At 51.6% G+C, this 27,919-nt stretch overlaps 2 protein-coding genes and 2 non-coding genes across 9 annotated transcripts; 3 read left to right on the top strand and 1 right to left on the bottom strand.

Moving 5' to 3' along the window:
• Positions 1-2,661: 2,661 nt before the first annotated feature.
• On the top strand, positions 2,662-2,750 carry TRNAY-GUA (transfer RNA tyrosine (anticodon GUA)). Its single transcript is given in 2 exon segments — positions 2,662-2,698; positions 2,715-2,750. It is a non-coding gene; the product is annotated as a tRNA-Tyr (tRNA).
• Positions 2,751-3,099: 349 nt separating this feature from the next.
• Positions 3,100-3,172, top strand: TRNAA-AGC (transfer RNA alanine (anticodon AGC)). Its single transcript has one exon. It is a non-coding gene; the product is annotated as a tRNA-Ala (tRNA).
• Positions 3,173-3,551: 379 nt separating this feature from the next.
• AGBL5 (AGBL carboxypeptidase 5) lies at positions 3,552-21,466 on the top strand. 5 transcript variants are annotated; one of them, XM_067007935.1, is made up of 16 exons: positions 3,555-3,689; positions 4,814-5,074; positions 5,300-5,471; positions 5,793-5,956; positions 6,533-6,710; positions 6,976-7,154; positions 7,563-8,019; positions 8,523-8,692; positions 9,022-9,157; positions 9,841-10,043; positions 10,674-10,888; positions 18,231-18,383; positions 19,466-19,578; positions 19,886-19,932; positions 20,434-20,564; positions 20,936-21,466. In XM_067007935.1, exons 2-15 carry the CDS (start codon positions 4,860-4,862, stop codon positions 20,480-20,482), a joined length of 2,451 nt encoding a protein of 816 aa, XP_066864036.1. In that variant the 5' UTR covers positions 3,555-3,689; positions 4,814-4,859; the 3' UTR covers positions 20,483-20,564; positions 20,936-21,466. The 5 variants fall into 5 exon arrangements, with proteins under 5 accessions (XP_066864037.1, XP_066864036.1, XP_066864033.1 ...); XM_067007932.1 differs by lacking the exon at positions 19,886-19,932 and having other exon boundaries at positions 3,563-3,689; positions 8,583-8,692; positions 20,936-21,191; XM_059080024.2 differs by lacking the exon at positions 19,886-19,932 and having other exon boundaries at positions 3,567-3,689; positions 20,936-21,326.
• OST4 (oligosaccharyltransferase complex subunit 4, non-catalytic) lies at positions 21,327-22,561 on the bottom strand. Of its 2 annotated transcripts, none has more exons than XM_059080050.2 (3): positions 22,478-22,561; positions 22,216-22,353; positions 21,327-21,569 (listed from the first exon to the last, which is right to left on the bottom strand). In XM_059080050.2, exon 2 carries the CDS (start codon positions 22,350-22,352, stop codon positions 22,239-22,241), a length of 114 nt encoding a protein of 37 aa, XP_058936033.1. In that variant the 5' UTR covers position 22,353; positions 22,478-22,561; the 3' UTR covers positions 21,327-21,569; positions 22,216-22,238. The 2 variants fall into 2 exon arrangements, 1 of the variants encoding a protein (XP_058936033.1); XR_009338325.2 differs by having other exon boundaries at positions 21,480-21,569; positions 22,180-22,353.
• Positions 22,562-27,919: the final 5,358 nt, after the last annotated feature.

Genomic DNA, 27,919 nt, shown 5'->3' with positions numbered 1-27,919 from the left:
CAGTTAAAAAACGGGCAGAAGACCTAAATAGACATTTCACCAAGGAAGACATACAGATGGCCAAGAGGCACATGAAAAGATGCTCAACATCACTAACTATTAGAAAAATGCAAATCGAAACTACAATGAGGTATCACCTCACGCTGGTCAGAATGGCCATTATCAGAAAAGCTAGAAACAATAAATGCTGGAAAGGGTGTGGTGAAAAGGGAACCCTCCTACACTGTTGGTGGGAATGTAAATTGATACAACTACTATGGAGAACAGTATGGAGGTTCCTTAAAAAACTAAAAGTAGAACTACCATTTGACCCAGCAATCCCACTACTGGGCATATACCCTGAGAAAACCATAATTCAAAAAGAGATGTGTACCACGATGTTCATTGCAGCACTATTTACAATAGCCAGGACATGGAACCAACCTAAATGTGCATCAGCAGGTGAATGGATAAAGATGTGGCACATAGATACAATGAAATATTACTCAGCCATAAAAAGAAACGAAACTGAGTTATTTGTAGGTAGATGGATGGACCTGGAGTTTGTCATACAGTCAAGTAAGTCACAAAGAGAAAAACAAATACCGTATGCTAACATATATATATGGAATCTAAAAAAAAAAGGTCCTGATGAACCTAGTTGCAGGGCAGGAATAAAGAAGCAGACATAGAAAATGGACTTGAGGACATGGGGTGGGAGGGGAAGGTGGGACGAAGTGAGAGTAGCATTGACATATATACACCACCGAATGTAAAATAGCTAGTGGGAAGCAGTAGCATAGCACAGGGAGATCAGCTCAGTGCTTTGCGATGACCTAGAGGGGTGGAATAGGGAGGATGGGAGGGAGGCTCAAAAGTGAGGGGATATGGGGACATGTATATGCATATGCCTGATTCACTTTGTTGTGCAACAGAAACTAACACAGTATTGTGAAGCAATTTTACTCCAATAAAGATCTATTTTTTTAAAAAAAAAAAGCCAAAAGGTGGAAATAGCCCAAAGGTCCATCAACAGAAGAATCGACAAAGGAATGGAATATTATTTAGCCATAAAAAGGGACAAGTACAGATATATGCTACAATTTCAATGACTCTCAAAACATTATGATAAGTGAAAGAAATTAACACAAAAGATCACATATTTTACGATTTCTTTTGTATGAAATCTCCAGAATAGGTAAATCCATAGAGACTGAAAGCGTTATTAGTCGTTGCCAGGGGCTGGGTGAAGTATAGATGAGAGTGATTACTTTAAGAGTACAGGGTGTTCTTCCAAGGTGATTAAAAAAAAAAAAAAAGTTTTTAGACTAGAGAGAGGTTTGCACAACATTGTGAATGTACTAAATGCCACTGAATCATTCATACTTTAAAATAGTTAGCTGTATGTTAAGCGAATTTCGCTCAAAGACAAAACAAAAACCCCAAGCAACATAATTAAATATATTCTGCTTTCCAGCCCCGCCTCCCCACAAGAAAGAGAAAGACAGTGAGAGTGCTAATCACCGTTCCAAGAAGACTACCCCAAACTAACGTTCTAGGACACAATGGTAGCATTTGCAGCAGCAGAATGAAGTTAAACCAATAAATCAATGGGAAGATGTTAACCTCCTGCTTTGTGGATGGGCACAGGCGTGAATCCCGTGTTGCGTTCATTGACCAAAGAAACTTCGGATTTAAAACAGCCTGAGAGAACCCAAAAAATGTTGGAGCCGCGAGGGGCGTGAAACCATCGCCCGACCTGGATTTGCCCGGGCGACTGTGACTCGGGGTAACACAGGCGGTTGCAGAGCTGGCAATGGAGACCAGTTCTCCCCGCACACCTACCCCGCCACACCGCGAAGCAAAGCTTCGCACACGAGTTGGGTTTTAGGTTTGTTTCTTTGTTCTAAAACCCCGGGAGCTTTTGGTGGGCAAAGGATTGTGGGCTGGCATGCCAGGCCTCTGGAAGGAGAGATGTAGGTGTGAGGCGGGCAGGGGCGGGAGCCGGGTGGATGCTAGTGGCCCGACTCCCCGCCCGGCTCAGGGCCCCGTCCGCAATCACTAATCCCGGGCATCCCGCGCCGCCCGCTCCAGCGCCTCCAGCAACTCGGTGATTTGTATCTTACTTGCTCTTAGGAGGAAGAGATCCTGACAAACGTGGGTTAATTGACTGAATGAATGTCCTTCACATCAGGAGAACAGTAGGATTTTACTGGAGAAACCGGAGAGAAACGAGGAGCGGAAATAGCGAACGTAAGCGCTCGGCTTTGCAAACCCAGCGGGCGCCTGGCGATTGTAGCGCACGTGTGCGTACCCGCTTGGCCGGAGAAATGCGGCCCGTAAGTCAGGGTTGTGGGCCAGGTCTCGAAGTGTCCGCAAGTCCTGTAAGAAACCACAGCTGGTGGGGGGGTGGGGGTATCGTTTTGTAAAAAGCAAGGAAACGCAAGGGAAACTGTATTGCCCGTGTTTCCTTCGTCCAGGGTTGGAAAGCGGGTCCTTTGGCAGCGCACTTTGCTCGCATTTCTGTCTCCGGGTTCCTCTGTTCTGCGCACCCTGGAGGAGCTCGGCCCCGGGGAGTTCCTTTAGAGGGTGGGGGCCAGGCCACCCCAAAATTACTGAGACCCTGGAGTGAGGCCTTGGTAAGTATTAGAGGGACAACGGCAGTCTCAAATAGCAGCGGGGCCTTCGATAGCTCAGTTGGTAGAGCGGAGGACTGTAGTGGGTGTACTGTGGCAATCCTTAGGTCGCTGGTTCGATTCCGGCTCGAAGGACTTCGTGTGATCTTTTTAGCGTCCAGTCATTCAGAGGAGAAAAGCTTATCAAGAAGCTGACTGTGAGTTGCGTATGCACTGCAGATGTTCCATGAAACATATGCAGTAAATAGGGTACGGGCACGCCCTCTTGGGGGTTACATGCAAAGGAATGTTAACCCGTGCTTTTAAATGAGGCTTATTATTGCTTATGTGGAATTATTACATGTCTGCTTTTAAAAATCTTGCCCGCGTTCCCTCTGCACTTGAGTCCTAAGCTAAATGAATGTTCTGAATTGCAGTCGGTTCACTGGTCAGTGGACACCCCAGAACAACCTGTAAGGTAAAAAGAAAGAAGCCAGCAACGGCCGGGGGATTAGCTCAAATGGTAGAGCGCTCGCTTAGCATGCGAGAGGTAGCGGGATCGATGCCCGCATCCTCCACTCGGTTTTTGGCCCGAGCACTGGCGTATTCCTGAACCGCGGGAGAGTGTAGTTGAAGCCGGTGGGTGTTCTGTAACACACAGAGCAGGACGGTAGGCAATTGTTAGCTTCACACACGATCTTTTTATTTTCAGGTGAGTCTTTTCCAGTGTCCTTCTTGGTCACTTCGTCTCTTCCTCCAACCGGTGGGCAGGCCGTTAACCGTCTTCTGAGAAGACGCGGGTGGAACCCTCCCGCAGAGCCCGCAGGTCGAGCCCCCAAACAGCACGGGCTCAGGTACCCGCTAAACGTGCGAGGGAACCCCGGCGTGCTGGCCAATGGCAGCGAGCCTTACTGGGCGGGTGGCCAGCTGTCCCCGCGGCCAATAGGCGTAAGACTTCTTGTTTCCCGGCAGAGCGGGGTCCCGGCACCACGGCGCTCGGGTTTTGTTTGGGTCCTGGCTGGAGGGCCAGGGTGCCGGGGCCCAGGTGGCGCCTCGCTAGCGGGAGAGGGAGCGGGATCACCGGCCCGGAGAGAGGTGAGGGGCTCTGCGTGGAGTGCGGGCCCCGGCCCCGCCCCCTTCTCAGCCCCTGGCGGCCCGGAGCCCCTCTGGAATCCCACCCCGCCCCGCCCCTCGCCCGGGGTGCCCCCGGCCTCACCCCCGCTCCTGTGGCCTCGCCTGTTACCCGCTACGCCCTGCCTTCCTACCCTCCCGCGAGTGTGAGTCCGCCCAGAACCATCCCAAGCCAACAAACCCCACCCTGGCCGGGACTATCTTGGTCCTTGTGTGAGGGTCCTTCAGAGTTGTGGGTCGAGAAGCCATCCCCCTGTCCCCAAGTAGGTCTCTATCGGCCACTTTTTTTTAGGGATGCTCAGAACACCCATTACTAACCCACAACTACCAGGGTAGCTTTTTCAGGGGCCTCACTGCTTACAGGACTGTGGGTGAGGGGGGTGGAGTAGACCCGTACCCTAACTGGGTTTCAGCTGCAGTCTCCAGGTGAGCAGGTGGCTTCTGCCCAGTTTCCTTTGGCTTGGCAAAGGCCACACGTCTCGTTTTCCTCCCTGATAGGCATGGGGTAATAACAAAAAAGTAAGAACCAGCCCTTCCAGGGCTCAGGGGAGCAACAGAAAACTGCCTGGTCAGTACTTGTGAGGACAGAGGAGTGGAGAGAGGAAGCTGCCCATCCAAAGTCAGAAACTTGGTTGTCTCCCCTCTGCTCTTCTCCAGAGTGGGGAGCCAGTCTAGGAACCAGAGATCCAGAATGGCCCATCTCTCAAGATGGCCACATGTGGTGGTGGGTGTATCTTGGCTAGATTTGGGCAGTCTGACCTCTCTAGCTTTTCTAATCTTTGGGCTGCAAAGAAACTTAGAGTCTAGTGTTTCTCAGCATACTTAAGCCACTGAGTATTTCATTTTGGAATAGCGAAGCTGTGGTAAAATAGGGTCCTTTGAAGTCAGTTATAACCCTTAGTGTGGGGACAGAATACTGCTTATTCTTGGCCTTTGCTGGAAGCCCACTTCTACCTTTTTCTAAGGCGGAGAGAGACTCTTGTTTCTTAGGGCACTCCCTAAGAGCAGCTCTCATTCACCCAGAGATACTCAAAGAACATGTTTTCATTTTTCTTCCCTCTCCTCCCTACCCCACCATTTTTCCCCAGCTCTCAGGGCCTGAGTGGGGCAGGAGGATGCTTTCCCAGCCCCACCATGGAGCTGCGCTGTGGGGGATTGCTGTTCAGTTCTCGCTTTGATTCAGGGAACCTAGCCCACGTGGAGAAGGTGGAATCTGTGTCTAGTGATGGGGAAGGAGTAGCGGGTGGTGCCTCAGCCTCCACCAGCAGCATTGCCTCTTCCCCTGACTATGAGTTCAACGTGTGGACCCGACCAGACTGTGCTGAAACAGAATTCGAGAATGGGAACAGGTAAGAGGAGAGTAATGGAGGGTGGAAGAAGGAAGAGAGGCTGACCCCGCACCCGTGCTCAGTTAGCCCTTTGACTGAGAGTTCGTGCCAGCACACGACCCTTACCCTCCCACTCCCCCTTCGTCCCCCTCTCTCCCTCTCTCCCTACCAAGTAGCCCTTTCCCAGTTTGGCTTGCTCCAACCCTCCCATGTAGAATGACCTGTCTCTCCTACTCCGGCTCTCAGGTCATGGTTCTACTTCAGTGTCCGGGGAGGAACTCCAGGGAAACTCATCAAGATCAACGTCATGAACATGAACAAGCAAAGCAAGCTGTATTCCCAGGGCATGGCCCCCTTTGTGCGCACACTGCCCACCCGGCCACGCTGGGAACGCATTCGAGACCGGCCCACCTTTGAGGTAAGTTCTCCACGAGGAGGACAGACAGACTTGGGTGCTAAAAGCAGATGAGGGAAAGGAAAGAGGAGTCCCTTCGATACAGCGTGCTAGGCAGGCGGGACACCAGGTTTTGGTACCAGCGTCCCTCTGGCGCCAGCGGGAGTCCAAGATAAGCCCCTGCCTCGGGAAGCCTAGAAGGATCTGGCTGTCACATGGAGTTTCAGAGGGAGGGACTTTGATAAAGCGATGAGGGTGTGAGGTCAGTCCCTGGTGACCCCAGTAGGACCTTAGTTCTGACACCGATGGCAGGCGGCCTCTCCGTCTTCCTTCTCTGCTCCTCAGATGACAGAGACGCAGTTTGTGTTATCCTTTGTTCACCGTTTCGTGGAAAGCCGTGGGGCCACCACCTTCTTCGCCTTCTGCTACCCCTTCTCCTACAGTGACTGCCAGGATTTGCTAAAGCAGCTGGACCAGCGCTTTCTGGAGAACCACCCTACCCACAGCAGGTGCCAGCCGCATTCTTACTCCTGTCATGCAGTCCTGGACCACCCAGCACCTCTGCTACTCCTGGAACTTGCCCTAAGAGCCCTGAAACAAAACCTCATCTGTTCTTTTCTCTGTACAGAATGTGGGGTTTGGGGTACCTGAGACAGATGTTTCTGTGCGACCTTGATCTTGGCATTCCCACCGCCCCACTCCACTACTCGCCTGCCTACCTCAAGCCTCTTAGCATCCCAGCTCGCACCAGTTACCCAGAATTGAGCCAGCACTGCCGTGGCTCAGCACACACTTGTTTTTCTCCTGCCCCAACAGAGACCAAGTCTCTGTGTCTATGTAAAGTAGTCTATCCTAGGGCACCATAAACTGGGGAAAAAAACATAAGTTTATCCTGTCCTGTTCCCTGCATTCTGGCAACGTAGACCCACCCCAATCCTCAGCATCATTTAAAACTGTGAGGGACTGTAAAGCCCCAAAGGTTAGGGTGAAGTACCAGATCCTACAGATCCTGGGCTCATGACAAGGCCCGCCTGTTGGTAGGACTTCAGAGACTTCTCCTGGCTTAATGACTTTTACCTCTACAGCCCCCTAGATACCATCTATTACCACCGGGAGACCCTTTGCTATTCTCTGGATGGACTTCGTGTAGATCTGCTAACGATCAGTTCCTGCCATGGGCTTCGAGAAGATCGAGAGCCCCGCCTAGAGCAGCTATTTCCTGATGCCAGCACACCCCGACCATTCCGTTTCACAGGCAAGAGGGTGAGTAGAACTAGCATAAAGGTAGTACCTTGGCCTTTGCCCAGCTGCAGGCACTGCTGGTAGCTTAAGGCCGTGTTATTCCTCAGCCCCGCGGACACGGCCTCAGCCTGCATTCTGAGGCAAGTGTGACAGCTCCTACTCCATTTGCACACTCAGCCAGCTGGAAATCCAGCGGCTGTTTCCACCTCATCCCACCACCATCCCCACATGCTTACCGTGGAATACAGAGCAACTGACCTAATAACTGCTCTCCTCTCCACCTCAGATATTCTTCTTAAGCAGTAGGGTACACCCTGGGGAGACTCCATCTAGCTTTGTCTTCAATGGCTTTCTGGACTTCATCCTTCGACCTGACGATCCTCGGGCCCAAACCCTACGTCGCCTCTTTGTCTTTAAGCTGATTCCCATGTTAAACCCCGATGGCGTAGTCCGGGGCCACTACCGGTAAGCAGCGTCCCCAGCCCACCTGGATTGTTCCCCGTCCCCTCACGCCCTGCGTCTCGATGGAAGACTCTCAGCCTCTCATCTAACGTCTGTGTTCCCAGTCCTCTTGCGCCCTAACAAGGGCAAGTTCATGTGCTCATCCGGTGACCTGAGAAGGAATATCCCACCTAGTGGCACTCTCTAGAAGAGCCGGAATACCCGCAGGTCCAGCTGAGCCGAGGGAGCTGTCTTTTCGGTTTCTGGGGGAGGGCTGACAGCTGGCCACGGAGAGGGCCTGCCTCAGTTCTTTCTTTCCTAACGCACCCTCAGCCTCTCGTGTCACAAGTCGAGTCTCCTTTTCATCTACTCTAGTGTCTCCTTCGCTGGCCCAGCCCTCTAGACCCTGCTTTGGTCCTTGTTTCCCTACAGCACGGACTCACGTGGAGTGAATCTGAACCGTCAGTACCTGAAGCCTGATGCAGTCCTGCACCCGGCCGTCTACGGGGCTAAAGCTGTGCTTCTCTACCACCACGTGCACTCCCGTCTGAACTCCCAGAGTCCCTCTGAGCACCAGCACAGTCCCCATCTCCCTCCTGATGCTCCCCTCTCCGACCTTGAGGAAGCCAGCAGTCTCCGAAATGCAGCTCGCCTTGGGCACTCGTCTGACGGGGAGAACGCTGAGGCCTGGACACAGACCGAGCCAGCAGAGCCGAAGCACCGCAGCGTGTGGATTGTGCCACAGCAGTCCACTGAGGCTGAGCATCCAGACCCCGACACCATCCCCCCCAAAGAGAGTGGTGTTGCTTACTACGTGGACCTGCATGGACATGCTTCCAAAAGGGGCTGCTTCATGTATGGAAACAGCTTTAGTGACGAGAACACCCAGGTAGGAATCCACAGGTGGTCATGTGAGTGTGGGACGTGTTGCAGGTTAGGAAATAAAGGTCAGGCCACAAATGGAGGGAAGGGGGCCTTCTGGCAGGAAGGCCTGGGGCTGCAAGAGGTACACCATCCTGAGCGAGCTCCAGAGAGCCAAGAAGGGGCAGCACTGGGCCCCTCACGTCTCAGTCGTTACGTCGTGACCTCTGAAAGAGGGTCAAGCTGTCGGCATCCTAGTCTTTTCTAGGGTTTGGAAAACCAGGGGAGGAGGAGAATTTTGCATTATTGGAGAGAAGAAGGGCTTAAAAAGAGGTAGAATCGTACCTTTCCAACACCTAGAAATATTGTCAAGCATTCAGTGAGAATTTGCAAACACTGACCACTGCCGATGGTTCTGAAGGTGTCTGCTGTGTTTAAGGCACATGGCCGCATGCTTGGCATCTCTTCCTTGTCCCCATCCCTTCTTTCTCTGTCTCTCCTTCTGAGCTGCCTTTTTCCTTGCCCAAACAGGTGGAAAATATGCTGTATCCAAAGCTCATCTCCTTGAACTCAGCCCACTTTGACTTCCAGGGCTGCAATTTCTCAGAGAAGAACATGTATGCCCGAGACCGCAGAGATGGCCAGTCTAAAGAGGGAAGCGGCCGGGTTGCAATCTACAAAGCCTCAGGGATAATCCACAGGTTGGGTGGAAATTGAGATACAGTTGATGAAATAGCTTCCCAAAGAAAACAATACCCAGTCGAGGGCGTTCAAGGGGCAGGGATAGCCGAAGTCTTCTCAAAGGACAGATTCACAATTAGTGTTATTGTCTTCAGTCTGGGACACTAAAGGTCCCTTTTGGGGACCTTCTTAGGTATATGATAAAGTGCCAAGGCCAATTTCTAGTTGCTGGGGATTAGCACTTTCTATTTGTGTATATTTTTTCCCAAATGATTATCTCATAGACCACCTAGTCTGTCCCCCCGTGGTTCCGTCCAGATTCTGTCTGATAAATGTCTCTGTGTTTTAGCTACACACTTGAATGCAACTACAACACTGGACGCTCAGTAAACAGCATCCCTGCCGCCTGCCATGACAACGGACGTGCCAGCCCCCCTCCCCCGTCGGCCTTCCCCTCCAGATACACTGTGGAACAGTTTGAGCAGGTATGCATGCAGGGGATGAGTGGGGAAAAGGGAAACCGCCAAGTCTGGAAAGGGCTTCACTCTTGCTACGTGACTCTAAGGTCCTCTGAGGAGAGGCGCACCGCTATCGCTGTCTCGCCTCTCAACCGCTGTGGTTGTCTTCCTCGGTTAACAGGCGCAGGCCTCTGGCTGTAAGGGTACTGAGAGGATGAGTGGGCACTATTCTGACCTCCCCCCGACCCCGCCATAGAGAATCCCTGAGCACAGCCGAGTCAGATTCTTTGCCTCTGAGCTCGTCTTCCTCCTTCTATCGCATTTGTTCACTACTGACCTAAACGTACCCCACCTCTGCAGAGGTACCTGACGATCCTGGTGTCCTAGGGCACACAAGAGTAGTAGAAAGAGCTGTGGGTTATAGAAGAGATCCCAATGCCTTCTCCTGCTGGGAGAACTCCTGCCTGGTGCCGGCCACAAAGCCCACCTGCCCCTGCTCATAATGGATGAGGGCCCCAGATGGGCAACAGTTTAGGGAATAGCTCTAAACCCACTTCCGATAAACAGCCTGAGCACAAAAGTTGGGATACTCACTGAGCAAATGTGAGGCCAGCCTCTCCTTCCCTTCCACTGTGCTGTGCACCCCAAACCAACACAGCACCCTGGGTTGGAAGACCAAGACACTGAGCCAAACCAGACTCTCCCCACAGGTGGGACGAGCTCTGGCCATTGCAGCTCTGGACATGGAAGAATGCAATCCATGGCCCCGAATTGTGCTGTCAGAGCACAGCAGCCTCACGAACCTCCGGGCCTGGATGCTAAAACACGTGCGCAGCAGTCGAGGCCTGAGCGCTACTGTGAACACGGGTGTCAGCAAGAAGAGAGGCTCTCGAACTCCACCCAGAAGTAACAAGTAAGACCAGCAGGGTGGAAGGGAAAAAGGCTGTGAAAGTGGAACAGGGCTCTAGAGCGAGGAGTTCCAAGGAATTTGTGTGATTCCCAACTTCCAAAAGGACCACATGGTGAATATTTCCAGGGTAAACTTAAATTAGTAAGATCAGTGCATTTTTTTGGAGAATGGGATCCTCTTCCCTTTTACCTGGAGCCGCATACTTCCCAGATTTCTGAAAAGCAGGCTAGGGGATTCCCTGCTCCAGAGCCCTGCACAAAATCAAATACAGTTAGGGTGCGGGTGGGGGCAGGTCTCAGCTTCCAGTGGTTGTGAATGACTGAGGGGTCCAAGGGCAACACCAAGGCATTAAAGGGGAATTCGCCAGGAGTTAAAGCTGCCCAGGGACAGCCCTTATGGCTCTTAGTGTATTGTCTGCAGGAGCGCGTTATGTGTTAACAGGGGCTCCCAGGCATCCTGAGATGCCCCAGCTTAGGTACCTTATCCATGGACATAAATCCCTCCCTGCTCCCTTGGAATGAGTCCCTGTGCCTTTTCACTCCAGAGGTGACGCTTTACTGAGCATCAGACCATGGGGAAAGACTTGCAACAACCTCCCTGGCCCAGGGTTAACTGGCATCTGCTTCTTTGCAGTGGACTGCCTGTTTCCTGCTCTGAAAATACCTTGAGCTGCGTGCGAAGTTTTAGCACTGGCACAAGTGTTGGTGGTAGCAGCAGCAGTCAACAAAATTCTCCACAGATGAAGAACTCCCTCAGCTTTCCTTTTCATGGCAGTCGGCCTGCAGGGCTGCCAGGCCTGGGCTCTAGCACCCAAAAGGTCAGCCACCAGGTGCTGGGCCCCGTCAGAGGTAAGCTAGTCTGGGAGCCCCTACAACAGGTGTTCAGTTGTTTGGGGCATTGCTGGGGGAAGTGAGAGCTTGAAGATACACACTTGGCCTGGGACCGAGGGGTGAATCAATAAAATTAGTATATAGCAGAATCTACAGCCTCTTCTGCGACCTTGGTGTTCCCCGCGGCACGAGCTCCAGACGGTACTGTGTATGGCATAGGCGGGAGTCCGCGGTATCTGGGTTTCAGCAACTGCTGGGAGGCAGGAAAGATTCCAAGGAAGAAACACTAGCTAGAGCAGGGTCACACTGAGACATGGAGCCTCCACGACAAGGACAGGCTCGGTCTTGTTGGGAGCAACATAAGGAGATGTCCTCACAATCCAAATCGCAGCACCACACAAAGATGGAGAATCCTATCCAGGGTCTCTATGGGCTGAAATTGTTCCTGGCTTCAGAGCCTGTTCAGAAAGGGTTATCAGAAGGATGCCAGCTCTTCCAAAGAAAAATGGAACAACTACAGACAGTTCCTGTTTTAGGCTTACAAAGCAACAGTCTAGACCCTTCCAGCAGTGGTCACAAGTGCTCAACTGTGCCCCTGGGTTTGGCCAAGGAGACCCTGCTTGATACAAGATAAGAGATTCTGGGTCACAGTGTATCCCCAAAACAGGTGGGCCTTTAGGGAAAAAGAGGAAGGGACCCCAGAGCCGTTCCTCGGGAGTGACCCGGACTGTAGTAGGGAGACAGTTGCCGGGCCACTTCTGGAAGTAACACTGAATCAAAAAATCAACACTGTATGTGGCTTCTGGGCTACGGCAGTCTTGCCAGAGTGTGGAGCCTTGAATGCTGGCACTAAGCTTTGCCTGTCTTCCAGCTGCACTCCTCCTCGCTAGCACTTCCCTGCCACCCAGCTTGCACCGGAGTTTTCGGTGCAGAGCGGAAACGTGCACTGGGCTCAGCGGCTGTGGAAATGGGACTCCTAGTTAGAGCAGCCACAGGAGAGAGAGCAGCGGGCCTTACCAGCCTTGACCAGTAAGATGTCCTGCCCCCGAGAAGCTCCATAGTTACCTCTGCTTATGTTCCAGGCCCCACTCTTAGAGAGTCTGTCTTCATTGGGAAAGGACACTTTTGCACACTGTTTGATAGAAGGAGAGTATTAAAGCAACAATAATGCCTTAGATTTAAATAGCATTAAACAGTGAACAAAAAAAAAAACCAGTATCACATATTTATTGTATTTAATCCTCACAAAGACCCTGTGGGATAGGTGGTATTTCCACTTTTCTGATGAGGAGACTGAGGGTGTTTAAGGGTAACTTGTCCAAGATTGCGCAGCTATTAAGGGCAGTTATTCAAACTTAGTCTTTTCGTGTTCCAGTGTACTTGTTTCCCATCTTAAATCTGGATATTTTTTCTTCTTTTAATTTTTTTTCTTTTGAACTCACAGAAGGAATATTGGCACCATAAATTCTCCTTCCCTGATTACAAAAGGGAAATAGCAAAGAGCCTTTTCTAGGTCCTCACTGGAGGATTCTAGGCAATTTTTAGTCAATATTTTATTAACATCTTCCCCCCCCCCCCCAATGCAGAGTGTTGCATTAAGCTCCTTGAGTGAGAGATATGTATTCTGTTTCTTTGTTACTTCCCCCAAATAAAAGAAAATAGGCATAGTCAGTACAAAGTAATTCCTGGTTGACTGGGACCCAGGGCAGTAAACACAACATAAAAGCACACACTCATTATACACATACAGGGAACGTGGGGAGCCACTGTTGTAGGTAAACACAAGCGTAATCGCCCAAAGACTGATCAGTTGAGAAATGGTTTTGAAGAATGGGTGGTGGTGTATGGTTTTAACAAAAACATTCCAGAGGTGACAGTGATAGCCAGGAGCAGAGCTGCCGTGTAGAAAGGACAAGCAGGCACGCGAGCTGGGTCGAAGGGCCAAGCGCGTCCCACGGAAATCAGGAAGACGGGTGGGAGGAAGAAGCCGAGATGTCTTGAAAACAAGGATTATGAGTTAACGAGACATATGGCAACGACTGTGTTTCTGAGAATTATGGGGACAAAAGATTTGTTTAAGAGAGCTATCTGTGAACCGTTTATATATAAAGCAAGCAGGGACAGGGACGGGGAGGTGCGATCCTTGCAGTAGTTTATACGTGAGATAACTAGTGCCTATACCAGGGTCTATGAACGGACATACTAGAAATAGAAGCGGCAGGATTCAGTGGTGGTGGAAGGAGAGACAAACTAAGAGAGCTTCATGGCTACAAGTTAAAGGAAAATGTCATGATGACAGTAAGGCATTGTTGGAAGAAACGTGCTGAGTTTATCTATTTTAGACATGCTTGGATGTCATGGGCTAGCTATATGGAGATGACCTACAGGCAGAAAAAGGGCCAAACTGTAGAAAAGGTGACATCAGGGTTGGATCTAAGAGTCATCCACGTACAGGTGAAACCGAGTGAGAAGCCATGTTCCCCCAGGTAAATGAACTTAGAAGCAGAAAGAGAGCTGATCTGAGTACCAAGACACCTTAGGGACTTGCATAAATATTTGTAAGAACTAAGAAACTATGTCTCTAAAGTCAGGGGGTCAAGAAGGTTCCTAATAATACCAAACAGGAATACTGTAAGGAGTTGAAAGATCAGATCTGGGAGTCTTGACTCCTGTTCTCCTGAGCATTTGCTGGTGCTACCGTTTTACCACTTCATCTCAAAGTCCCTGATAAGACTCCAGGATGGGAGACTGGCCCTGGCTTGGGATAGGGACTTGTGATGCAGCTGTGGTATGTGGACATGGCATCTTCAACTAACCCTTAGAAAAACTTCTTTACTTTGTTTGTGTGATTTATCCTATGCTGTAGCTTTGTGACATTCCCTGGTTCCACACATCTGGCCCCTGGGCCTTTGCCACATCTGGGCATACTTTGTCTTCCGAGATAGGAAGAACACGACCCTCATATCTCTAACTATAAAAGCATCTATAAATATACTTTCCAAATCCCAAAACGGGGATTGTGTTGACAAGGTGTTTTGTTTTTTTTTTTTGACTTACCGACTTATTTATAAGAAAATTCCCACTAATGTATAAAAATTTTTATCACATTTAACTGTATGTTTAATTGACTATCCTTTATTGTCCAGAACAGAACATGAGATTGGGCTACCCAGAAAATTTCAGAAAAGATCTAGGTAGCCCAGCCAGAAGCTTAAGTTAGAAGTTCAGGGAACTAGTCTGGCAGGGTCTGTCCTCAGAGGCTGGGGGATGACATTTTAGAAGCCAAAAAGTAGCCAACTTGGGGTGAGCAGGAATGTTGCTGGGGCAGGAGGCTGGAAGAACCTGAGAAAGCCTTGCCTCCCAGCGCCCCGGACCATAGCGCCAGGATCTTCCTTACCTCGTTCTCCCCCTGCTGCAAAATGGGTCCCGAGAACTGCCTTCCCAGACCCGTGGTCACGTCCCTGACCGCGGGGCTCAGAAGCGCAGAGGGCACTATCCGCGGCTGCCACCGAGGAGCAGGAGGGAGAGCTCACCGGGGAACACCTAACGTAACAGCTAAAGTGTGCGATTTCCTGGTGCAAAAGCAGATGCAGACAGCCCAGAGGAGGACCTGCTGGGGAGAGGGTGGATAGTAAGCGGGCTCCTCCTTCTGTTGGCTCTGTATTGATGAAAACAGGGCTCGGACTAGAGTGAAGCCAGTGAGGTGCCTGGGACGCATGATTTAAGAAGGCACTCGCTCTCGGGGTCAGGCGAGGGCCTCCTTAAACTGTGCACTCTAGGCGCCTCACTCGCTTCACACTAGTCCTGGCCCTGGATTCAAGCAAGTCTCACTCAATACTTAAACTTATTCCCTAGCCCTCCACCCTACCCAGCGGGATACTGGTGTTAAAAGACAAGGGACTTAAGTGTAAAGCGGGGAGCCTGCAGCCATCAGCCTACCGTGGCCACTCTAGTCTGCCCCAGCTCTGGCACTTAAAGCTGAGGTTACCAGAATTCTCTCCTGGCCTCTGTGATGCCTTGTCTCAGCTGACCAGCAGCTTCTGATGGAGCAGCTGAAGGCCAATGGTGAGTGGAGGCTCCTCTGAGAAGTGAGTCAAAGGACATAGGAAGAGTGCCTCCAGCACCATCACCACTTTTACTTTTTCCCCTGCAAACAGAAGTTTTGTGTTAAATAGCAGAGTAAAACGTATGCGATGGCAGGAAGTGTCTCCTAACACATCCATCTATTCCCTTAGCACCTAGCACCACGCCTGGCACTTATTAAATGATCTGCAAATATTTGTTGAACAAATAAAAGGCAAGAAGTTGAAGCTGAATGAGGGCTTGTCTCGCCTGTCCACCCCTCACAGGGCATAAATCAGGTCTGCCATCCTCTTAGGGATCCATTGAGATCTGGGGTGCTACCTGTAGGGACAGTTCTAAAGATGTTTTGGAGGCACAGGTTACACAACTGCTCCTCAAAATTGTGAGCCCTTAGAGTATCCATTCTGACTCATACAATGGTGAGGTCAGTCTGGCTCTATGTCTCAGGCCTCTGCTCCAGGACTGTCCTGCCTCTCCCAAATGGAACCTAGGGGCTGACTGTCATAAAACACCATCTCACAACCTCCAGATGCAGAGCTGTTCACATTATCACTTGCACTCAGCCTCCAGGCACTGTTTCTCTAGCTTAGAGCCAAGAAAGAAGAGAGTTGGGGCTCCTCCCTTTAATTCTTGTCACAGTGGAGACTGGGTATGCCTGGATTATACCAGGGCCCAGAAGCCAAAACATGAGAAACTGGGCTGTGTGCTCATGCTGCCAAATTCACAGGCCGCCCCCGAACCTTAAGACAGTCTTTTAAGAGATGACGTGTTACCTTCAAATGCCTTCTACTTTCCAGATCGGGCCTCTCTCCGAAACTAGAACCTGTCTCCTACTCTGAAACTCTCTTTAGGGGCAGGATTCCTGAGTTGTATCCTTAATATCTTTCCCTTGATCCTTACATTTCACATTGGCATTTTTTTATATCATTTGCCTGTTTTGCTTTGTATCTTAAGTGCCACTCAGTTCCTTACTAGAACCTACAAATGTCCCAGAGGCTTTCACTCAATTTCTAGCCTGCTCTCTTATCCTTCGTTGGGGTGGGGTGAGGCTTCATCCCTTAACATGGTTTCAACATCCTTCTGTGTACAGGTATTTCTCAGATCGTCTATTTCCTGCTATTTCCACCTCTGTCATTAAAGTTCATTTTATCTGCCTACTGTGCACTATCACTTGACGTCATCTTGACATCCCTGTTTTAACCAAAGAATTACCCAGGTCTAGGCTCTACAGTGTCTCTAAGTCATTGGTGGTGGGTAATGTTTCAAGTTATGTGACTGTGGCCATGAGTCTGACTTCAGTTGCTTTGTTGGCATTGCTGTGCCAACTCTTACCAGCCCCCTAAGGTCTGGTTGTTTCTGACTCCTGTCTGTGGTCTTAGACTCTAACTGGTACCCAGCATCTTGGCAAACTCCTCAAAGCTAGAGTAGCTTCCATCCTGAGATCTCTCCCTTTCTTCTCGTCCTTATTCATACAAGTATCAGTTTTTTAAAATTTGGTTTGGGACCTTCCAGAAGTAGCCTTGTCACTGCTAGTGTAGCTAGACAAGGTAAAGTTACTGTCACCTACTTCCTACTTTAGAGCCTTCTCACGTGTAACACATGTTGCTTTGTTAGAAGTCAACTGGCATCGTGGAACCACCATCGAATTCAGCTCCACAAAGGTTAATAGCTCATTCCGTTTGAGAGCATTTGGTACCTGCTGTCCCCCTGTGATAAGGAAGGACCTGCCAAGCCTGAGAATCTCCCTACCTCACCATCCACCCCACTGGGACCCCACCTTTCAGAATCCGTAGCAGTGAGGCTCTAGCTACAAACAAGGGACCAAGAGAGCTGCCCCACAGAGTATAACCCTATGCCCTTAGACAGGGATTGTTGAGCTAGCTTACGGTCTACAGTGGGTGTCTGCTATCTGGGTAAACAAAATGTTTATTAAGGTCTCTGGTTTTCCACGCAGTACTTTACAGGCACTGGGATGTACAGTATTGGAAAAGACAAGGTCCCTACCCTCAAGAGACTCAAGTTCCAATTAGAATATTAGCTAACATTTATTCAGCACTTACTATGTGCCAGGCAGTATTAAGTACTTTACATGTACTAATATTTAGTTAAGGAGACAGAAACCATAAACAATTACTAGCCAAGTGAACAAAGGACAATGAAAGAAAAGAGAAGAATTTATTCTACTGTTAATGGTCAGCGAGGCTTCACAGAGGTGACATTTGAGATGGGACATATAAGATGTCCAGAGTTTCACTAGAAGAGGAAACAGACTTTGCAGAGGAACCACGTAGCTAGTTGCCCTAGAGGCTATAGCAGAGGCTGTAAAGGATCAAGTCAGCATCCTACTAAGGATGTGTAGACTGGACCCACAGTGGGTGGGGCTCTGAATGCCATGTTAAAAAGTTTAGACTTTATCCTTGAAAAGACCTTCAGCATCTCCTCCTTGCCTGAGCCAAAATGACTTTTGATCAGGTCTGTATTTTAGAATAATAATTTCTGGCACCCGTGTGAAGGACGGATTGTAAAAGGGAAGAGACTCAAGCTGGGGAGGCCAGTGGGGAATTTTTTTCAAAAGCCTGGATGAGAGACCAAGACCTGTATCTGGATGCTGGCAATGGCAAGGGTGAGTAAAGGAGGAATTCAAGTGAAGGCAGAGGGAGAATTGTCCACATTTGGGTTGGACACAAATCTAAATGTGAGGGAGGAGTCGAAAGATAAAACAAGGTTTCTAGAAGATTTTTCACCAAGATAGGGAGAACAAAAGGAAGGAGGGGAGAAAACGAGTTTTGTTTGGGTCATGAGAGACTGCCAGGTAGGAACGATCAGTAGACAATTAGAACTGCAGTTCAGGAAAAAAAGGGCAAGAGGGAGACTTGGGAGTTCTGAGTACACAGAGCAGGAGAGAACCAAGGATAAAATGGTGGGGGACACTGACATTTAGGGGCAGGACAAGTAGCTGAAAAGGGGCAGTTAGGGGGAAGAGGAGAACCTAGGAGAGCCACGCTCAATAACTCCTTTGCCAGGAGAATGAACTGGTGGGTGAGCAGGCCGGTTAGCTCCAGAGAGGTGAAGTAGGATGAGGGCTGGATGCAAACTGGAGAGCCGGAATAAATTGTTAGTTCTTTCTACCCATCTTACACTTACTTCAGAAGAGGGATGCTGGTGTGATGACAAGCTTGAAAACAGGCATCTGCTGACAAGGGAAAGCCAATGGGGCAGGGGAGTGACAATGCCTCACTTATTTGCCCTTTTATCTCCTTGTGTCCCTTCTACTCAGAGCCCCGAAGCCAGGACAGGAGACGGCGGCAGCAGCCACTGACCCATCGCCCTACTTCAAGCAGCCCGGCCCCGTCCCCAACTCCTGTTAGTTCTAACACGGCCTCTTTACACGTGGGCTCCTGCCTACTGCCCAGCTCACTCAGCCTATCAGGTCTGTACCCACCGCCACGGAAATCTGGGTTGGCCGACCTCCTTCCTTCCCTGCCTCCCAGGGCACAGGCCGGACTCCTGGCTCGGCTTGAAGAAATCCCTCCAGCTCTGCCGCCTTGTGACCTGGACCTCATTCCTGACTTGATGTAATACAGGCCACTCCCGACCAGCGGCATCAGTTATCCTCCTGGATTATCCTGAATCCCTAACATCGATGCCCTTGTACAGGAAGCTGCAGTTTAGTGACCATCTTTGTGTAATAACAGTTACCACTTATTGAGCGTTTACTACGTGGCAGCCACTGCTCTAAGCACATTATCTCATTTAATCCTTATTTTTACAGTTGAGGAACCTGAGGACTTTTCCCACCTGCTATTTATTCAAGCTCCCTGACTCCAGGAGCTGGGCAACTTAGACAAAACTGAAGAATGAAAAAAGCATAGGCCTTTCACCTGTCATCACCGCAAATGTTATGTGCCCATATCATCCACATAGAGCCTAGACCGTCTGCTCTCCTTTTAAGTTATTATAGACCCAGCCGTGTAAAGGACTGGATGGGAATGATTTCTAAGACTCCAGCCTAACATCTTCTCCCTCCCTCAGAGCCCACCACTACCAACCTGTTAACTCTCTTCGACGGGTAGCCCTGAATCCACCAGTCTTGGGTACTGCTGACTTGATCCTTAAATGCTCACACATATGACTGGGAGAACTCTAAGGTCTATAAATTCATAGTAGTTCAGCTTGAGTGGGTTCTGATTCAAGTTCAAGTTCCTGTTCTACCCCTCGGACCAGACTAGAGTGTGCCGTGCTTCTGAACCAGGGGCGATCCTGCCAGGCAGCGGACAGTTGTCTGGCGAGATTTTTGGTTGTTACAATGGGGAGGAGGCAGGGGAAGAAATGCCATCTGCTGAGCAGAGGCCAGAGATGCTGCTAAACATCCCGAAACACACAAGGCAGCCGCCCACAACAAAGAATTACCCGGCCCCAAATGTCAATATTGCCAATATTGAGAAACCCTGATCTAAAGGAAGTTAGCTCTTCTCCACCGCCCCATCCTGATATGTTTCCTTTGTTCCCTAGGGAGTAGCTGCTCATTCCTATCCTCAGGCGACAAACCAGAGGCTGTCATCGTGATTGGGAAAGGTCTGCTAGGGGCTGGACCTCGGATCCCCTGTATCAGGACCCGACTACAGGTAACATTTTTGGGTCTTCCCCAGTCCCCAGCATAACAACTCTGGCAGAGCCCAGCAAGGCGCTGTTCACCTGGGTAGTGGGAGGGAAAATGCCCAGCACTGCTTTACACCCTCTCCCCACAACCACAGCAGAGAGCTGCTCTGATGCCTGAGTGCCTGTCTGTCCAGTGCTGCACCCCCGTCCCCTTCAGCCAGGTCTCTTGCTTGCTTCCAATCCCAGTATCCCTGCCAGATGTACCCTAACCTCAGCCTGCTAGCTTTGGCTTTGCCTGCCCCTGCCCTTAGCTTCTCCTCTCTTTCTGCCCAGACCTGCCCGAGGAGAGTTCCCGCCAGGAGGGGTCCCGGATTCCCCAGGTAACACATCTGGTTGCTGCTCCTAGGAACAGCTGTGCCACCAACTCTCATTCAGTCCAGATCCCCATATGAGGTTGACTGAAGTTAGGTATAGGCAGAAGCTGACTGGATAGGTGAAGCTTAAGCTGCTCTGGCAGGGGCTGAGGCAATGAAGGCTCTGAGGTAGACCTACTAATCCTCCAACATCTTTCCACACCGTGCTTCTCTACTCAGCCAGATCTTGACCGTGGTATAGCCATGAAGGTTAAGTGCTGGACCCTTCTGACTCCCCTAGTTAAGTAAAGCTTGGAATGTATAGTCATAGACTGAACCCATCCATGAGTTTTCTAGCTATTATCCTGCCCTACCTTCTCGGCGAGGAACAGTGCCCAGGAACTCAAGGTCCCAGTACCCGTGTTGACACCTATACGACACTCATACGCGTGGATACTAGAAGGAAACCTAGAAGCAAAACAGTTCATGGAAGAATCCAGCCTCATAGCCTACCCCCTGTCCACACAGGCTAGGCCCAGGTTGGGCCGGGGCTCACCGCCGAGTCACAGAGGGATGAGAGGCTCTTCGGGCCCCACGTCCCCTGTCCCCCGGACCAGGGAGAGCAGTGAGCCAGAGCCGGGACCCTGCTCCATGCCGCGGTGAGCACCAGGGTCCAACTCTTCACCCCGCCTCCCACTTCTCTCCCCTTGTCCCCCCTTCTGCCATTCAAGGTCACTTTCTTCCTTCCCTTCTCCCTTTGACCCCCGCAAGACTTAACGTACCTTCATTAAGAACCTAGTCCCTGACTTTTTTCCCCATCATGCTGTCTGTCTTCACTCCAACAGACAAGAGAACAACTTGTACTTAGGCCTAAGGAGCAGGCTGGCCAGACCGTTGCTGTCAGACCACTGTGCAGTGCTCAGCCTGCCTATCCTCACCCACCCAGCCTCTCTCATCTCCCAGCCCCTGGCTGAAAGACCAGAAGGGCAGAGTTTTCACAACCCTGACTCCTCTCTCTTCTCTGTTGCAGGCTGCCTCAGGCTGGGCCCCCACGGCCCTGCTCTGCCCCTGCCTTTTCTCCTATTTCCCGTAGTCTGTCTGACTCCCAGTCCCGGATTTGTTACAGTGGGGGGCCCTTGGGCCAAACTGAGGTTTGTTTTGTCCCTAAATCTCCTCCACTCACTGTTTCTCCCCGGGTCTGAGGCCTTGACCTTCATGCCCGGCACATGACCCCGAGATGGGGAACACAGTGAGAAATGTGCTAGTCCCCTTTCTCAGCTCCTGATTCCATGTGACAATTATAACTCCTTGGAACGCCAGCCACACTGTTCTGAGACATTGCAGAGCATCCCCTTGAGACAGGACAAAGCAGGGACCTGCCACCCCTTCCCTCCCTCCACAGCACACGACTTTGGGACCACAAAAAAAAAAAATCTATATTTTTATATTGGGGGGAGGGAGTAGAAAATAAAGTAGCCCTATGCTGGGCCCTATTCAGTGGCAGCTTCTTGTTCCATAAGATTAAGGAAGACTTTGAGGAAATAAAAGTTGTTTGGAAAAATCCAGGTGTAGTTGCTTTGTATGTTGGGATGGGTAGAAGGGATGAAGTGAAGTGTGAAGGCCCCTCACACCCTCCATCTTGCCTCAGACTATGTCCTGGAACCCTAGAAAAGAGGGGGAAAGACCTGAGGTAAGGAAAATGCTGCAGCTTTCCTCTGGGGCAATCCTTCAGGAATCAACTCCCATCCAGCCTGTCCCCCCTTAAAATTCTCGCCCACACTTACGGGTTGGTTTACTAGACGTTCATACGACACCTCCCCCCATCCCATTCTTCTCTATGGCTTGGGTCTACACTAGCCAACCCCTAAATCGGTGCCCTGTGCCCCTGAAATAGAATTCTCTATCTTTCCAACCCCTCACACAAAAAAATTATGCCGAAATAAAAGCCTAAACAACGTTGTTAAAGTGAGTACTATTTAAGTGAAGAGCCTAAATCCTCTTACTTGGACGGCATCCTCAGTACCTTTATTCCTTCGGGTGTCAGTACCTTCTTGTACCCGTACTGTCAACTTGGGCATCTGGGGACCACATGAAGATGGGGACTGAGGGGGTTTAGGCAACCCACCCCGTTCTAGCAGGGAGTAGTTTAAGCGGGAAGGGGGCAGGGCACTCGCTGCTCTGTGCGGATAAAGGGGCCCAGTATCATGCTTGGCCCAACACTTTCTGATTTGAAGTTTCGAACCCTTAACGCCCTGGCGCGGCCCCGCCACTCACTCACTGGGGCTGGGCGCTACAGCCCCGTACCGTTACCTGGGGCGGAGAAAGCGCCACTTTCATTCCTGCTTCTTGGGATTGTTGACGGCCACGTAGTGATAGAGAACGACAAGCAGGAAGAGCGACACGCCCAGCATGTTGGCGAAGATGGCGAGCTGCACGTCCGTGATCATGCTGCGGAGAAGAGGAGGGACTGAGCCTCGGACCGGCGCATTCCTCGCCCAGACCAGGACCCGTCCTCGCCCCACTGGCCCAGCCACCGCCGATAGGCCATGGACCGCGCCTGCGTGCCTCTCACCTGATCAGCAGGGCTCGGCTCCGACACGGTCTGCGGACTAGCTCGAGGTAGGAGACCTGGGCCGGAAGTTTGCTGCGCCAGCTCAGTCCCAACACAGCCACTTCCGGCCGTCAGGCTCGGCCGGTAAGGATTCCCTAGCCCCCACGTCTCGCCTGCTCCCGCGGCGCACTCGCGAGGGGCGGGGTCTTGGGCGGGGCTGAGGAGGGGCCGGCCGCCGTAGGAGGCGGGCGGGCTGCAGACGCTCGTTTCGGACGCGGCACGGCGCAGCTGGGCGCTGTTGGCGTGGTCCGGGACACGGTTAGCGGCGCTGGGGCCGCCTCCTTGGAGCCGAGGAGTGTGCTAGAGCGAGGGTTCGGCGGCGGGACCGAGCGGGAGGCTCGGCCTGACCCTAGACTCCGGCCCCCCTCTCGGTCGCGGGCCCCTATGCTGCTGCCCACCCTTCGCTTCCCGGCCCGGCCAGGTGCTTCCTTTGCGCCCTGCCCTCAGGGACCCCTCCCTGGTCCGGGCGGCCGGGAGAGGGGTGAGAGGCAGTGCAGAATGGGGACAGGGCTGGGGCGGCCGGCTAACCCTCCTCGGCGCCAGCCTTTCTGCCCCACATCCGCCAAATAGAACGATCCTGCCTGTGATCTGACCAGTGCCTCCCTTCCGGATTCCCTCCCTCCATCCCACTCTCAGAGGTGGGCGTCGGAAATAGGGCGGACCCTCCCGGAATCAAAACCCAAACCGTGGGACTTCAGCCAAGTGGGAAATCTGCCCCCCCCCGGATGTGAGGGAGGGGGAAAAGGAGGAAGGGCTGGGACCAGCAAGAGGGGTCGTGTGGTAGTTATAAGCAGAGTGGGCCACCGAGGAGAAAAAAGGAAGATGACTGTGGGTAGATGTCCGAGGGTCTCTGGTGAGGGGAGAGGCAGCCTGGGGCTCGACAACCCTCTGCCCAGCCAAAACCTACTCTCCCCCACCTCCTTGCTGTCCCTCAGCTTCACCATAAAAGGGAACGGCACTGAGCCAGGCTGGGGCCAGGGGCTGGGCTGTTTCTCTGGAGCTGTCAGGGGTAATGGAAGCCAGTTGCTCTGCGGTAGAGGGGGGCCAGGGCTCAGGGGACGCCTCTGCTTCTCTGAGCCAAAGAAAACTACAGGAGCTGCTATGGGGCTGGAACAGCTGGGTAAGGGGACCGACTCGCCGCCTGTGTGCACGGTGAGCTAAGGGTGCACTAGCCCGGAGTGGTCTTCCCTGGCCTGGGACCATCCGCAGTTTGTCCTCCATGCACCAGCCCACTGACTCCTAAACTTGGTCTCAGCCTTTAGCAGTCTGTAGTTCCCTGGCCTCCCCTCTCATCACCCAGCCCCCACCATTTCCCAGAAGTTTTCTGTTTAGAATCCCAAGCCCATGTTCCCTCCACAAAACGGTGAAATCCCAGCCGTGTGCTCCCTCATGTGCCCCCTCAGTGAGCACTGTTCCCAGCTCTGCTCTGGGAGAATGAGGGTCTGGGTCTTAAAGGATTACACACGTTATGCTTTGCGTCTCCTGGAAATTTGAAGCAGATCCAAGTGCAACCAAACTTTTAGATCTGTTGAAACACAACTAGATCCTGGAAAGTAGACTTTCTAGACTGCAAATGACATAAGGGAAGGCCTTGGAAGTGCTTCAGCTTTCTAAGGCTGTCCAGAAACCAGCTGACCCAGGTGCAAAGTAAACTAGACTCTCAGAGCTGAAGGGGGCCTTCAAGGTCATTTTATGAAGAAGGAAACTGAGGCCCAGAAGGTAATTGATTTGACCAAGGTTCTACAGACGGTTAGAGACTGTCACCTGATCCTCCTTCCTCTGTTCCATACTCCGTGTCAGACTGTGGACTCAACAGGTTGTCCTAGGGTCAGGGGCAAGCGGAAAAGGATTTGTTTTAGAACCATCCAGAAATGTCCTTCACCTCCCAGAACTTCCTGTGCCTGGGTCAGCGAGTCTTTATCAGCCTTGAATGGGTCATTTGGCCTAGTGCCTGGAGGAACATTTTAACTAAGTTAAAAATTGTCTCCAGGACTAAACTGGACTCAGCTAAGAGCTAACAACTCCTGAAAAAAGCTTGGGTGGAAAAGTATATGGGAAGTGAGACAGGTGAAACCTTATCCTGGGGGAAATAGGGGGAGAGAGAGGGTTAGGGGGCACGTGGGGCGGCGGGGAACGTGTGGAGCTTAATCTCGGTGATTAGTGTGACAATTTCAAGCAGAAGACATAGTCAGGATTAGGCTCAGGAGTGAAAAAGCAACAAGACCTGGAAAAGGGGCACTGGGTCCTGCGTCCAGGGAGGTTGGCTCCTAAAGTATTGTACCTGTGGGAAGGGTTGGAAGGAAAAAGAAAATGTGTGCATTTGTGCAGGAGTGGACTTTTGCTCAAGAGTCCCCACAAGCTGTAATTCCCGTCTGGGTTGGCATGACCCAAGGCCCGGTTGATATTATTCCTCCCACTATTCAGTCTTCTGACAGAGGGTGGTAGGCATAAAATGCTCCTTACCTCTGGGGCCCCCATCTCTCTGGCCCCACGCACAGGACTTCATTGCTCCGTCAGTGATGGTTGACTGAATGAGTTAGTTGCCTGGTATAGCCAAGATTTCCCATTGGCACTAGACCCGTGGAAATCTGTCTTGGAGAGGTTATAAAATAGATCTTGTCCTAGTGCCCCAGGGAGTCTTCGCCTTTTTTGGTCTCAGGAATTCTCTTCCAGTCTCTCGGGAAATTTGTGGCTGCCTATCAGTACCACACCGCCACCACTGCGTTCCCTCTAACCTTAGTCTCCACTGCAGCCTGCTTGCCCAGCACCTCAGGCCTCCCCAGTGAACCCACCGATTTCTCTGAGATCTCTAAACATTCTTGTCAGGCCCTAGGTCTTGGCTCCTAATTGCAGGACTAAATGAAATGCAACCTACTGCCATTATATTTCAAAGACAACATTTTTGACTTGACACACTTAAAATACAACAGATTTTGTAACTGAAGAGGGCAGGCAAAGGAGCGGGTGACAACTGGGTAGTCACAAGACGGCTGGGATAACTTTTCAAGTTGCCAGAAGCTCCTGAACGGAGAAGACAGGGAAGAGCAGAGAAAGCAAACCCACGGCAGCAGCCAGGGCCACCCGCAGGGGAAGTGAGTTAGCTTCCTGCCAGGGCCTAAGCTGCTGCCTTCCACTGACAGCGACTTTGAAATCAGGACCTTCTAGGACCAGTTCCTTCAAGTCTCCCTAGGTGCCGATCCCCTTACCTCTAAGGAACAGCCACAAATTTCCATTTCTGATGGTTCCAGCGTTTACTTTCACCATCCTGTCTTTTCGCCAACATTTCTCCCAGTCATCAGGATCATACTCTGGGCCATAGGACCTCAGAGGCAGATCACTCAGATTCACATTGAAGAGTTGGTGGCATCCATTCTTATAGTTTCCAACTATTGCCCTGCAAATGGTTCCCAGAATCAAGACCCACACTGCTAAGCACCTCCTTTGGACGTTTATTTCACTGAGATGTGTTATTCGCATCTTAAACTCAGGATGCCCAAACGAAGGTCATCTTTCTTTCCTTCAAACCTGCTCCTCGGGCTTCCCTGGTGGCGCAGTGGTTGAGAATCCGCCTGCCGATGCAGGGGACACGGGTTCGTGCCCCGGTCCGGGAAGATCCCACGTGCCGCGGAGCGGCTGGGCCCGTGAGCCATGGCCGCTGAGCCTGCGCGTCCGGAGCCTGTGCTCCGCAACGGGAGAGGCCACAACAGTGAGAGGCCCGCGTACCAAAACCTGCTCCTCTTCTCGATTTACTCATCCTGGCTCAAACCCTGGAAGCTTCTGTGGTGTCCCCCTCATCTGGTCCCACATTACCCAGGCAGTCACCAAGCAGTCACAGCCTTCTCTTCCAAGTCTGCATCACTTTGCAATGTAGGATTTGGAAGGGACCTGAGATGATAGAAAGACGGCAGACCCCTGGTGGAGTCAGGGGGGCTGCTCAAGGTGATAACACTATTTAGAGGAGGAGCTGGAACCAGCATCCTTGTGCCCTAACACCCTGCCCATTGCTCTTGCCGAGAATATCTTCTTTCTGCATGTGTATCGACCCCCTACTCAAAAACTTGTAACCCAAGCTGTGAACCAGTCTCTGAACCTCTCCCTGATTTTTCCACAATCGACCTCTCTGACTTGCTGACACCTCCACATTTATCAGATTCTCTTTCTTCCAGTAGCTCTTCTCTGAGTCCCCGCAGCAGCCAGCTATCTTTCCCCTCCTCTCACCCGGAGCACAGCACCCATCTGGCCTTCTGTCTGTCCCTGCCCTGTGTTCGTGCTCTGTCGGGCGCTTGTGTCCTGTTCCCCAGCAGGACCAGCTGCTCCTTACTGAGTCCTGCACGTGCCTTTGCTACCCAGGCACCCCCGCAGCGCCCACACACCAGGCTCTCGCCTCCTTTCTGTCTAGTACTGCTGCCTGGCTCTCCCAAGCGGCCCACCACGCAGGGAGACCTGTACAGAGCACAACGCTGGAGGCCACGTTCCGACAGAGCCTACGGGGCAGGCCGGTGGTTGAGTCAGCTTCCTTACCTGCCTCAGAGGCGATCCCACTTGGCTCCACTCTAGGGAGTGACTTCCTTCCGGCTAAATAGATAGGGCCCAACTCACCTCCCTCCTTCCCTCCCCTCCCCCACTCATGGCTGACCTTCTCCAAGACAAGTCTGAGACCCATGTTCTCCTGGCCTTTTGAGAATGAAAGTCTTTCTCCTCTTGCCCATGTCCTCTCCATGCTTGATGGAAGGCTACTCCCCATTTCCAGATTCCTTTCTTCTTCTGGCTTCTCTGAATTTCTTGCCTGCCTCAGTGGAGTCAGTCCTTCTCCTTTGCCTCCCTGGCCCAGTAGCCCTCACTCCTCTCCTCCTTTTTCCTCCCAAGCCACTGACCTGGGTACCATTTATATTCTAATCTGAGCCCTCCTCTTGACTTGCTGTGTTACCTTGGACAAGTTACTTTCCCACTCTGGGCCTCAATTTTCACATCTGTGAAAGGAGGCAGCTGGACTAGATGGTGAGTGACTGTCCTGCTGAGCCCTGCGATTCTTTCTTCCTTTTACAGCTCTCCTCTCCACCTCTCCCCTCTGGGCTCCTCTCTGAGGTCTTCTCTCCCAGGGTAGGCCTGCCCTGGCCCCAGGAGAGCTGTGGCTCCAGCTCCCGTTCCCTGTCTAAGCGACCAGCCCTGGGCCTCCTCCCCAGCTCTGGCCCCAGCTCCGCTCCATGTGGCCCGTCTGAGAGGCTGGCCCCAAGCCCGGGGGCAACTCCACATTTCTCTGTTTTTCCTTTTTTTTTCTCTCTTTCCCGGAGTTAACAAGAAGCAGATGTGGCGCACGATGGTTGGAGAGGTGGGGGGAGGAAGGGGGAGGCTGGACCGCCAGCCAGACGGGGGAAGGGAGGGGAGGGAGGGAGAGAGAGAGAG

The sequence above is a fragment of the Kogia breviceps genome, chromosome 11 (genome assembly GCF_026419965.1).
Source record: "Kogia breviceps isolate mKogBre1 chromosome 11, mKogBre1 haplotype 1, whole genome shotgun sequence".
In the NCBI taxonomy this organism is placed as follows: Eukaryota; Metazoa; Chordata; class Mammalia; order Artiodactyla; family Physeteridae; genus Kogia; species Kogia breviceps.
Note: the sequence above shows the minus strand (reverse complement) of the source record. Positions and strands in the feature narration are given on the sequence as shown.